Source organism: Macaca nemestrina, chromosome 2 (genome assembly GCF_043159975.1).
Source record: "Macaca nemestrina isolate mMacNem1 chromosome 2, mMacNem.hap1, whole genome shotgun sequence".
NCBI lineage: Eukaryota > Metazoa > Chordata > Mammalia > Primates > Cercopithecidae > Macaca > Macaca nemestrina.
The window spans coordinates 114,929,580-114,943,010 of NC_092126.1; the positions used below are offsets into that span (position 1 = coordinate 114,929,580).

General features: G+C 44.0%; 1 protein-coding gene across 11 annotated transcripts in view; it reads right to left on the minus strand.

The window, feature by feature from the left end:
- The window catches only part of LOC105480631 (DDB1 and CUL4 associated factor 1), a 110,360-nt gene that overhangs the window by 73,974 nt on the left and 22,955 nt on the right, over positions 1–13,431 (minus strand). For all 11 annotated transcript variants that reach the window (XR_011620060.1, XR_011620063.1, XR_011620061.1 and 8 more), the window contains one exon: positions 1,520–1,596. Coding sequence is in view for 7 of the 11 variants with exons in the window: in XM_071091788.1 (XP_070947889.1) it covers positions 1,520–1,596 (77 nt within the window). In the remaining 4 variants the exon portion in view is untranslated. The remainder of the gene's footprint in view (positions 1–1,519; positions 1,597–13,431) is intronic.

Consider the following 13,431-nt stretch of genomic DNA (forward strand, 5'->3'; position numbering starts at 1 on the left):
TTCTCCATGTTGGTCAGGCTGGTCGCGAACTCCTGACCTCAGGTGATCCTCCTGCCTCGGCCTCCCAAAATGCTGGGATTACAGGCGTGAGCCACTGCACCAGGCCAAAATTTCAGACTCCTCTCCAGAAAGGACTGCTTCAGGCTATAGAGCTTATATGCACTATGGGCCCATGAATGACTTCAGCTTTGCCTACTGGTGATCTACTTTATAGTAAACATAAAATGGCAGTCTCAAGTCCCTCATAATTCTGTACCACAGTAGCAAATTCCATACCAAAGCAGGTGCTATCATGGCCTTAATTAAATTAGCCCAAAATTGGTCAGGCTCAGTGGCTCACGCCTGTAATCCCAGCACTTTGGGAGGCGGAGGCAGGTAGATCACTTGAGTCAGGAGTTCAAGACCAGCTTGGCCAACATGGTGAAACCCCTTCTCTATTAAAAATGCAAAAATTAGCTGACTGTGGTGGTGCATGCTTGTAATCCCAGCTACTTGGAACACTGAGGCACAAAAATTGCTTGAACCCAAGAAGCCGTGGTTGCAGTGAGCCAAGATTGTGCCACTGCACTCCAGGCTGGGCGACAGAGCAAGGCGCCATCTCAAAAAATAAATAAATAAATAAGCCCAAAATAAAACCAAATTAACACGAGAAGGCACACTTTAGTTCTCAAGACACCAAAGCAGACATAAACATCAAGGTTCCAAATACCAACTTCCTAACTAAAAGCAGGACACTGAATGTTTTCTCAACTATATTTCTCCAACAGTAAAAGGATAATTATTAAAAGGATAACTATTATTAGAAAGATGAAGGCACAGAGAAGAACATCTTTTGCTTTTATGGTTTAAAAAAGTTGGCTGGGCACAGTAGCTCAAGCCTATAATCCCAGCACTTTGGGAGGCCCAGGCAGGAGGACAGCTTGCATCCAGGAGTTCGAGACCAACTTGGGCAGCAAAGCAAGACCCCATCTCTACAAACAAATAAAAAATAAAAATCAGCCAGGCATGATGGTACATGCCTGTAGTCGCAGCTACTCAAGAGGCTTGAAGTGGGAGGACAGTTTGAGCCAGGAGATCCAGGCTGCAGTGAGCTATGATCATGCCACTGCACTGCAACCTGGGCAACAGAGTGAGTATCCATCTCCAAAAAGGAAAAAGTCCGAAAGGAAGACCAATTTTTCTTTTTAATTCTTTGTCATCATACCAACCGAGTTAACTAAAGTACACCTACTTTTGTTCCTTTAGGTTAGTTAAGTGATATTTAATCGGCAAATACCAAAAATATTTCCAATTTTTTCCAGAAATTTATTTCTCCTCACCGGTTCCACCTTGAGCAACATTTTAACAAATAAAAGGTCTTAAAACTTACCACAGAAGATGCTACTGCAACTCAAAAATATTCCCATAAGCAATTTTTCTTTTTTAAAAAAGAAAAAAAAAAGACTCTTGCTTTAATAAAAGTGTCTTAAAAGAAAAAAAAGAGAAAAAAAAGACCCACACTTAGGAGCACAAGTCTTACCAGGATGTCGATCATCAAATGGGTCTGGATCCCCTTTACGATACTCTTCAGTTTCTTTTTCAATCAATTGAGACATCCTAGCACAAAGGGAACAAGAAGTCAACTCTGGACAAGCATAAAAAAATGCACCACCTCCTACAACAGTCAATTCGACAGTCAAGGTAGAAAATAAAACCAAAGTTAGAAAAAGGCTATTTCTTCTGACGTACACCGAAATCTAAGCAATTATCTCATAAAACAGTTTCTTCTCCCAAACTCATTCTTTTTTTTTTTTTTTTTTTTTTTTGATGGAGTCTCGCTCTGTCACCCAGGCTGGAGTGCAGTGGTGTGATCTTGGCTCACTGCAAGCTCTGCCTCCCGGGTTCACACCATTCTCCTGCTTCAGCATCCTGCATAGCTGGGACTACAGGCACCCGCCACCACGTCCAGCTAATTTTTTGTATTTTTAGTAGAGACGGGGTTTCACCATGTTAGCCAGGATGGTCTCAATCTCCTGAATTCGTGATCTGCTCGCCTCGGCCTCCCAAAGTGCTGGGATGACAGGTGTGAGCTACCACACCCCGCCCCCAAAACTCATTCTTATATAAACTTTCCCTGCCTCAAAAAATAACATTACCTTCACCTCAGAAACCAAAAACCTAGGAGTCATCTTTAAAATCTTCCTTTTCCTGCCAGGCACGATGGCTCACGCCTGTAATCTCAGCACTTTGGGAGGCCGAGGCAGAAGGATCACCTGAGGTTGGGAGTTCGAGACCAGCCTGAACAACATGGAGAAATCCCGTCTCTACTAAAAATACAAAATTAGCTGGGCATGGTGGCACATGCCTGTAATCCCAGCTACTCAGGAGGCCGAGGCAGGAGAATCGCTTGAACCCAAGAGGCGGAGGTTGCGGTGAGCTGAGATCACGCCATTGCACTCCAGGCAACAAGAGCAAAACTCCGTATCAAAAAAAAAAAAAAAAAAAAACTTCCTTTTCTACTCCCTCTCCCACAACAATTTCTATTAGCTCTACTACAAGGTATTTCCTGACTCACATCACTTCTCTAACTCTTTACCACTCCTATCCTCATCCAGACCACCATCATCAAGTGCCTGGATTACTTCCAATGGTCTCTTTACCAGTCTCCTTGCTTCTCGCTTCCATGTCTGACCTGACGCAATTCATTCTCCAACTTCCAATGACTTACCACAATACCCTGAATTAAATCCAAGTACTACTATGGCCTGCAATTATCTGGCTTCTGCCTGCTGCTTCCTGACCATTTCTTCCACTCATCCCCACCCCCCCGCATTAAGCTTCAGTCACTGTTCTTCAAAGAGCCCAATTTCACTCCTATTCAGGGTTACAGTGCTATTACCTCAGCTTGTAACATTCTTCCCACCATCTAAGCCTCCACCCCTGCCCCAAGTAACCATACATCTGCTTTCTCTCACTGCAGGTGAGTTCTGCCTGATCCAGAATTTTTTTTCTTTTTTTTCTTGTAGAGATGGGGTCTTCCTATGTTGCCCAGGCTGGAATATAGTGGCTATTTACAAGCATAAACATAGCACACTACAGCTTCAAACTCTTGGCCTCAAGCAATCCTCCTGCCTCAGCCTCCCAAGTAGCTGGGTCTACAGGCACGCAACACTGTGTCTGGCTTGTTCCAGACTTTCACATAAATTGAACCATATATAATCTTTTTACATCTGACTTTCATATAGCATGTTCTGAGAGTCATCCATATTGCTGAACATATGAAAAGTTCTATTTTATTCATGCAGTCTTTTTTTTTTTTTTTTGAGATGGAGTTTCACTCTTGTTGCCCAGGCAATGGTGCTATCTCAGCTCACCACGACCTCTGCCTCCCGGGTTCAAGCGATTCTCCTGCCTCAGCCTCTTGAGTAGCTGGGATTACAGGCATGTGCCACCATGCCCGGCTAATTTTTGTATTGTTAGTAAAGATGGGGTTTCTCCATGTTGGTCAGGCTGGTCTCGAACTCCTGACCTCAGGTGATCTGCCCGCCTCAGCCTCCTAAAGTGCTGGGATTACAGGTGTGAGCCACTGCGCCTGGCTATTCATGAATTATTTATAAAGCAAGAAAAATGGCTGGACACAGTGGCTCACACCTGTAATCCCAACACTTTGGGAGGCCAAAGTGGGTGGATCACCTGAGGTCGGGAGTTCGAGACCAGCCTGACCAACATGGAGAAACCCCATCTCTACTAAAAATACAAAATTAACAGGGCATGGTGGCACATGCCTGTAATCCCAGCTACTCAGGAGGCTGAGGCAGGAGAATCGCTTGAACCCAGGAGGCAGAGGTTGCACTCCATTGTACTCCAGCTTGGGAAGCAAGAGCGAAACTCCATCTTAAATTAAAAAAAAAACAAGAAAAATTACTATTTGAGTGTCCTAAGACTGACACTGTATTACAATGACAAGCCAATACAAGACTATCATACTCTCCATCTAACATGCTCTGTCCTATGTCAAACTCTCCTATGTGCTTATTTCCAGGACACCATACTTTCTAGTCTTTTTTTTTTTTTTTTTTTTTTAAAGAAACAAGGTCTAGCATGGGTGACAGAATGAGATTCTCTCAAAAAAACAAACCAAAAACCAAAAAAAAAAAATGGGGTGTCACTCGGTTGCTCAGGCTGCAGTGCAGCAGCACGACTCATGGCTCACTGAAGCCTCAAGTGATCCTCCCACCTCAGGCTCCCGAATAACTGGGACTACAGGCACACCACCATGCCCAGCTAACTTTAAAAATTTTTTGTAGATGGAGAATTTGCTCCCCAGGCTGACTCAAACTCCTGGGCCCAAGCCCACCTTGGCCTACCAAAGTTCTGGGATTACAGGCGTTCAGCTGCCACACCCAGCCTTGCTAGTCTTTTTTTTTTTTTTTTTGAGATGGAGTCTCGCTCTGTCACCCAGGCTGGAGTGCAATGGCGTGATGTCGACTCACTGAAACCTCCGCCTCCCGAGTTCAAGCAATTCTTCTGCCTCAGACTCCCAAGTAGCTGGGATTACACACATGTGCCACCACGCCCAGCTAATTTCTGTTTTTTTTTTTTTTTTTTTTTAGTAGAGACAGGGTTTTTGTTTTGTTTTTTGTTTTTTTTTTTTTGAGACAGAGTCTTGCTCTGTCGCCCAGGCTGGAGCGCAGTGGCCGGATCTCGGCTCACTGCAAGCTCCGCCTCCCGGGTTTACGCCATTCTCCTGCCTCAGCCTCCCAAGTAGCTGGGACTACAGGCGCCCGCCACCTCGCCCGGCTAGTTTTTTTGTATTTTTTAGTAGAGACGGGGTTTCACTGTGTTAGCCAGGATGCTCTCGATCTCCTGACCTCGTGATCCGCCCGTCTCGGCCTCCCAAAGTGCTGGGATTACAGGCTTGAGCCACCGCGCCCGGCCGAGACAGGGTTTTGCCATGTTAGTCAGGCTGATCTCAAACTCCTGACCTCAGGTGATCCGCCCGTCTTGGTTTCCCAAAGTGCTAGGATTATAGGTGTGAGCCCAGCCCTTTCTAGTCTTAAGAGTTAAACTTTCTTGGCTGGTGTGGTGGCTCACGCCTATAATCCCAGCACTTTGGGAGCCGAGGCGGGCTGATCACCTGAGGTCGGGAGTTTGAGATCAGCCTGACCAAGATGGAGAAACCTCATCTCCACTAAAAATACAAAAAATTAGCCAAGCATGGTGGTGCATGCCTGTAAATTCAGCTATTCGGGAGGCTGAGGCAGGAGAATCGCTTAAACTCGGGAGGCGGAGGTTGAAGTGAGCCGAGATCATGCCATCGCACTCCAGCCTGGCCAACAAGAGTAAAACTCTGTCTCAAAAAAATAAATAAAGAGTTAAACTCTCTGCAAAAATTACTGGTCCACTCTAATCAAGCTTCAGAAGTATTTCTGCTTTTTCTTCCTTTCCTTCTAAACTCTGAAACCTCTCTTTGACACAAAGGGCAATCACACAAAATAATGTATGTGTACATATTTTTTTTGTTGGTGATGGTTTTTATTTTTTTATTTTTTAAGAGACAGGGTTTCACTGTCTCTCAGGCTGGACTACAGTGGCACAGTGGCACAATCATACCTCACTGCAGCCTCAAACTCCTGAGCTTAAACAATCCTCCTGTGTCAGCTTCCCAAGTAGGTGGGACTACAGGTGTGCATAAGCATACCTGGGTGTTTTTTTTTTTTTTTTTGAGACGGAGTCTCACTCTGTCGCCCAGGCTGTAGTGCAGTGGCGCAATCTTGGCTCACTGCAACCTCCGCCTCCCAGGTTCAAACGATTCTCCTACCTTAGCCTCCTGAGTAGCTGGGGTTACAGGTACACACCACCATGCCCGGCTAGTTTTTGTATTTTTAGTAGAAATGAGGTTTCACCATGTTGGTCAGGCGGTCTCAAACTCCTAACCTCATGATCCACCTGCCTCAGTTTCCCAAAGTGCTGTGATTACAGGTGTGAGCCACTGTGCCTGCCCTTATACCTGGCTACTTTTTTTAATTTTTTATATAGACAGTATCTTGCTATGTTGCCCAGGCTGGTCTTGAACTCCTGGACTCAAGCAATACTTCCACCTCGCTTCACTATATTTAGAATTATATATTGTAAGATCTACTAGTATCAAAAAAGAAAAAAAAAACCAAAAAGATCTACTAGTATCCTCAGTTGAAACTAAGCAATATAGCAGAGAAGTTAAAAATATGGCCTCTGGGCCAGACACAGTAGCTCATGCCTATAATCCCAGCACTTTGGGAGGCCAAGGCGGGAAAATCACTAGAAGTAAGGAGTTAAGAGACCAGCCTGGGCAATATAGGGAAATCCCCCCATCTCCTCTAAAAATTTAAAAATTAGCCAGGCATGGTGGCAACACATCCTATAGTCCCTGCTACTCAGGAGACTGAGACTGGAAGATGGCTTGAGCCCAGGAATTCAAGGCTGCAGTGAGCTATGATAAAACTGCTGCACTCCAGGGCGGGGAGCGGTGGCTCATGCCTGTAATCCCAGCACTTTGAGAGGCCGAGGCAGGAGGATCACGAGGTCAGGAGATCAAGACCATTCTGGCTAACATGGTGAAACCCCAACTCTACTAAAAATACAAAAAAATAGCCAGGCGTGGTGGCAGGCACCTGTAGTCCCAGCTACTTGGGAAGCTGAAGCAGGAGAATGGCGTGAACCCGGGAGGCGGAGCTTGCAGTGAGCCGAGATTGTGCCATTGTATGCCAGCCCAGGCGACAGAGGGAGACTCCGTCTCAAAAAATAAATAAAAAAAAAATAAGAAGAAAAATTGCTGCACCATGTCTCCAAAAAAATAGTAAAAGTGACTTTTGGAGCCAGATATTCAGGGTTCAAATCTGAGCTCTTCCACAGTGTGAGACACTCTGGGTAAATTATGTAACCTCTCTGTGCCTCAAGCTAATAGTCTACATTAGAGTTTCTCTGGGTTTAAGTTAATTAGAACAAAACCTGACAAGTAAGAGCTCTTCAGGTGTTAATTGTGGGGGTTTTTCCTTCTGTTTAGTCTTCTCTTCTCATTTTCCAAGAGTAATTGGCATTATAAAAACTGGGAATTGGGCCAGGCACAGTGGCTCACACCTAAAATCCCAGCACTTTGGGAGGCTGAAGCAGGTGGGTCACTTGAGGTCAGGAGGTCAAGACCAGCCTGGCCAACAGGGTAAAACCCATCTCTACTAAAATATGAAAATTAGCCAGGCATGGTGGTGGGCACCTATAATGCCAGTTACTCAGGAGGCTGAGGCAGGAGACTCACTTGAGCCAGGGAGGCAGAGATTGCAGTGAGCCAAGATCAAGCCACTGCACTCCAGCCTGCGTGACAGAGAGAGACTCCATCTCAAAACAAACAAAAAACTGAGAATCAAAAATAGGAAAAACAGTTAATTTAGGGTAGCTACTGACTGGGAAGAGGCAGGAGGGTGCAATCTGGTACTCAAGTTCTACCATAACTCAATCTTGATAATGGTCTTACAACAAAAAAATCCATCTAGCAGAGTACTTTACAGTATATAAATTACATCTCAAAAAAAAAAAAAAACGGCTGGGCACGGTGACTCATGCCAGCAGTAATCCCAGCACTTTGGGAGGCAGAGGCGGGCGGACCATGAGGTCAGGAGATCAAGACCATCCTGGCTAACATGGTGAAACCCCGTCTCTACTAGAAACACAAAAAAATTAGCCAGGCGTGTTGGCGGGCGCCTGTAATCCCAGCTACTGAGGAGGCTGAGGCAGAATAGCGTGAACTCGGGAGGTGGAGCTTACAGTGAGCTGAGATCACACCACTGCACTCCAGCCTGGGTGACAGAGCAGACTCCGTCTCAAAAACAAGACCAGCCTGGCCAACGTGGTGAAATCCCACCTCTATTTAAAAAATACAAAAAATTAGCCAGGTGTGGAGGTAGGTGCCTGTAATCCCAGCTACTCGGGAGACTGAGGCAGGAGAACTGCTTGCACCTGGGAGGCAGAAGTTGCAGTAAGCCAAGATAACACCACTGCACTCCAGCCTGGGCGACAGAGTGAGACTCCATCTCAAAAAAAAAAAAAAAAAAATTTAAAAAAATTTTTTAAAAAAAGCCCACTCACACAGCTTGGCCCAAAGCCAGCCTCTTTCAGCAGAATCAAGTCAAAAACTAATAAAAGGATGATTCAGGTTACAAAATGACATACATTGTTCTTACGAAACTGTCAAAAGATCATAAAAATAATGGTCAATAAAAAAGCAGCCAGGCCTAAAATTCATTTGCTCTTCCTGGAATACACTAAAACACGCAAACCTGCAGCCAGATGAGGGAAGAAAACAAAAAACAAAACCCTAAAACTATTTCAGAAAATACCCAGTAAACAGACCCACAATTTGGTGAAGGAGGGAAGTTGCCTGCGATTAAAATAAAATAAACTGACCAGCCTGGGCAACCTGGCAAAATCCTGTATCTACAAAAAAAAAAAAAAAATTAGTGGAGCATGGTAACATGTGCCCCAGCCACTCAGAGGGCTGAGGTGGGAAGATCACTTGAGTCCAGGAGGTTGAGACTGCAGTGAGTACAACACTGTACTCCAGCCTTGGGGAAAAAAAAAAACATTGGAATTGGAGTCAAAACCCAGGATTCTAACCTAAGTTTCCACTGCCTCACTATGCAGTTTTTTGCAAGTAAATCTGAGAAAGTCTATCATTTAATAATGTATCTTTCAGAGATACTTTGAGGGACAAATGAGGAAGGGGAAGTTCAGATAAGTGCCTCTTACAGTTCTGACACCAAAACAATGTCCTCAAATATTTGTTGAGTGGAATGAACCGATTCACTCATTTTCTTTCCATTCTGATAACCCCTTTAATATTTATAAACCTTCCCATTCCAGTAGGTGTGTTTTATATATATATATACACACACACAAACACACACAAACCACCATACTGCCTGATTTGGCACTTCATCATCATATACTATTTTGTGCTACATGCATTGTTCCTTATCTGTCAGTTTTTGTTGTTGTTGTTATTGAGAAGAGTCTCTGTTGCCCAGGCTGGAGTGTAGTGGCACAATCTCAGCTCACTGCAGCCTCGACCTACCTGGCTCAAGCAATCCTCCTACCTCAGCCTCCTGAGTAGCTGAGACTACAGGCACGTGCCACCACGCCTGGCTAATTTTTGCATTTTTTGTAGAGACAAGAGTCTCACCATGTTGGGCAGGCTGGTTTTGAGCTCCTGGGCTCAAGCAATTCACCTGCCTTGGCCTCCCAAACTGCTAGGATAACAAGTATGAACCACCATGCCAGGCCTCTGTTAGTCTTAGTTGCTTCCCAGGTAGTTATCTCCTTGAGGACAGTACCCCTCTGTCCAAACAAATTTTAGGTTTTGCATTGCTGAAGAGCATAGCATATTGAAAAAGTTGAGGATAAAATACGATAATGTAAAATAATGTTGAAAATAAAACATTAAGTACTTTTAGTATAAGTGCTCAAAGAATATTTCTTGAACAAGTGAATGAATCCACATAACCATCTTCATTAACAACACTCTCCTCCTTTCACAGTTACATCAATTATACACATGTTAACAGCACAATATTTAGATTCTCTAACTCACTGTGGCTGCATTTCAAGTATCTTGTTTAATAGCTGGTGTTTAATTATTCTCTTTTTGTTTTGTTTTTTAAATTAAGACGGGGTCTTACTATGTTGCCCAAGCTGGTCTTTAACTTGTGGCCTCAAGCGATCCTCCTACCTCAGCCTTCCAAAGTGCTGGCATTAGAGGCATAAACCACTACACCTGGCCTAACTTTCTTAATCTCCAATGCCTCTACCAATTAAAATCCAGTTTCCACCAGTCAGCAATAATCCTGTTCCTTAAAGAAACGCGGTATTCTCACATGTTCCCTATGTATTAAAAGCAATTAGGAACAATGCATTTATCCCCATTTAAACTTTCATAATATCATAGTTCTCCATAAAAAGTAAGAGATCACTGCACAAACAAAACAATTTTTTAACAGCTATGGTATTGAAGATGAGACGTTAAGGATCCCCACATTCCAGTGACCTTCCCCTTAGAAAACCCATGAGCACCCCTCCCCAGCCTTTACTTTTCACTTTTTCTCCATCTTGACACATTTATTAAATAAAATTATATAACATACATATATACCTACATATCCCAGGCAGTGGACAAATCATCATTTGAGGAGACACCAATAAAAAGACATAGTCGTAGGCCAGGCATGGTGGCTCACGCCTATAATCTCAGCACTTTGGGAGGCCGAGGCAGGTGGATTGCTTGAGTCCAGGTGTTCAAGACCAGCCTAGGCAACATAATGAAACCTATCTCTTCTAAAAATACAAAAAATTAGCCAGGCAGGGTGGTGTGTGCCTGTAGTCACAGCCACTCAAGAAGCTCAGATGGGAGAATCAACTAAGCCCAGGAAGTTGAGGTTGCAGTGACCCGAAATCACACCACTAAACTCCAGCCTGGGCAACAGAGGGAGATCCTGTCTCAAAAACAAAAAAAAACAAAAAAAAAAGGACATAGTCTCTGCCTTCAAGAAGCTTACAATTTAGTGAAGAGACGTGTAAAAAAACAATTATAGCTGGGTGCGGTGGCTCATGCCTATAATCCCAGCGCTTTGGGAGGCTGAGGCAGGAGGACCACAAGGTCAAGAGATTGAAACCATCCTGGCTAACACGGTGAAACCTGAGACCCCGTCTTTACTAAAAAATATAAAAAATTAGCCAGGCATGGTGGCGGGCACCTGTAGTCCCAGCTACTCGGGCAGCTGAGGCAGGAGAATGGTGTGAATCCGGGAGGCAGAGCTTGCAGTAAGCCAAGATCGCGCCACTGCACTCCAGCCCCGGTGACAGAGTGAGATTCTGTCTCAAAAAATATATATATATATATATATATACACACACACACACACACACACACACATAGTACAATGTGGCATAATGGGTGAAAATTAAAATACATACATATGAATGATAGGAGTATTAAAACAAAGTGGTGGCCGGTATGGTGGTTCACACCTGTAATCCCAGCACTTTGGGAGACAATGTAGAAGGAACGTTTGAAGTGAGGAGTTTGAGAACAGCCTAAGCAACATAGTGAAACCCTGTCTCCCGCAAAAAAATTAAAAAATAAAAATTTAGCAGTGAGCTATAATCACACCAGTGCACTTCATCCTGGGTGACATAGTGAGACCCTGTCACTAAAAAAAAAAAAAAAAAAAAAAAGTTTTTTGTTTAATGATGGGGAGCCCAAACCTACCTATGGAAGTCACTCAGTGAAGGTTTTACAGACATGATTCTTGAACTACTTCTTTTAAGGACTAGGCCTGCCATGCAGACATGCCAAGGAAAGGCATTTCAGGCCAAAGAAATACCAAGTGTAAAGGCACATAGACATTAAAAAATATGTTAATCCAGCCGGGTACAGTAGTTCACGCTTGTAATCCCAGCACTTTGGGAGGCCAAGGCGGGCAGATTATGAGGTCAGGAGTTCAAGACCAGCCTGGCCAACCAGCCTGGCCAACACAGTGAAACCCCATCTCTACTGAAAATACAAAAATAAGCTGGGTGTGGTGGTGGGCGCCTGTAATCCCAGCAACTCGGGAGGCTGAGGCAGGAGAATTGCTTGAACCCAGGAGGCGTAGGTTGCAGTGAGCCGAGACTGTGCCACTGCACTCCAGCCTGGGCAACAGAGCTAGATTTCATCTCAAAAAAAAAAAAAAATGTTAATACTTACAGAAAGAGACTAATACTATGAGGGAGAAAAAAGAGGCCATCCTTCTTTTTCTCATCCTATGGGGCTATTTATGATGTGATGCCATTTATGACAGGCTGGGATTACTGGTGTGAGGCATCCAACCCAGCACCCCTTGATTTGTTTTGATACTCCTATCATTCATGTGTACGTATTTTTATTTTCCACCATTATACCACACTATAACTTTTTTTCACGTGGTTCCTCACTAAATTGTAAAATTCTTGAAAGCAGATACTATGTCTTTTTATTGGTGTCTCCTCAAATAATGATTTACCCACTACCTGGTACTTGATAACTGTGTGGTACATAATTTTATTGAAAAAAAATCTGTTAAGGTAGAAAGAGAGAAAAGTAAAGGCTGGGTAGAGGTGCTCATGGGTTTTCTAAGGAGAAGGTCACTGGAACGTGGGAATCCTCAACATCCCATCCCCAATATCATAGCTGTGAAAACAACTTTTTACACATTGATTTCTTACTTTTTATAGAGAAAGAACTACAATATTATAAAAGTAAGCCACATCATAAATGGCCTCATAGGCCACCCTAAAAACTTTACATTTTACTCTGTAGGAAAAAGGAAGCCAGAGAAGAATTATGAATGAAGGTAGGGAAATCATATTTGTGTATGAGAAAAAGGAATCTTTCAGCAAGGGGGAGGATGTATTAAAAGAAGGTAAACTGGAGACAAACTTATAAGGCACACTGCTTAATGGGCCAGTCCACATGAGCAATACCTAACGAAGGCCAGGCGCAATGGCTCACTCCTATAATCCCAGCACTTTGGGAGGCTGAGGTGGGCGGATCGCCTGAGGTCAGGAGTTCAAGACCAGCCTGGCCAACACGGCAAAACCCTGTCTCTAATAAAAAAAATACAGAAAAATTAGCCGAGCATGGTGGCTCATGCCTGTAATTCCAGCTACTCCAAAGGCTGAGGCAGGAGAATCACTTGAACCTAGGAGGTGGGGGTTGCAGTGAGCCAAGATCCCACCACTGCCTGGGGCAGAGAGCAAGACTCCGTCTCAAAAAAAAAAATAAAAGTAAAAACAGGCTGGGCATAGTGGCTCACACCTGTAATCCCAGCACTTTGGGAGGCCGAGGCAATCAGGTCGCTTGAGGTCAGGAGTTTGAGAACAGCCTGGCCAACATGGCAAAACCCCACCTCTGCTAAAAATACAAAAATTAGCCGGCATCATGGCAGGCACCTGTAATCCCAGCTACTCAGGAGGCTGAGGCAGGGAGAATTCCTTGAACCCGGGAGGTGGAGGTTGTGGTGAGCTGATATCGTGCCACTGCACTCCAGCCTAGGCAACAGAGTGAGACTCCATCGCCCCAAAAAATAAAAAATAAAAAAAGTTTTTCAGTTTAAAATCATTTAGTTTAAAACTAAGTAGGGAATTTTAAAAAAGTGTTAAGTTATGAATAAATGAGAAGGCACACAGAAATGAGGATGATAAGCTCAATTTTGGACATGGTCTGTTTCAGGTATCTGTGGAAGAGTCAAGTAGGCCAGCACGGTGGTTTCGCCTGTAATCCCACCACTTTGGGAGGCTGAGACAGGAGGACTGCTTGAGCCCAGATGTTCAAGACCAGACTGGGTAACACAGGGAGAACCTCCCTCTACAAAAAATTTAAAAATTAGTCAGGTGTGGGGGTGCACA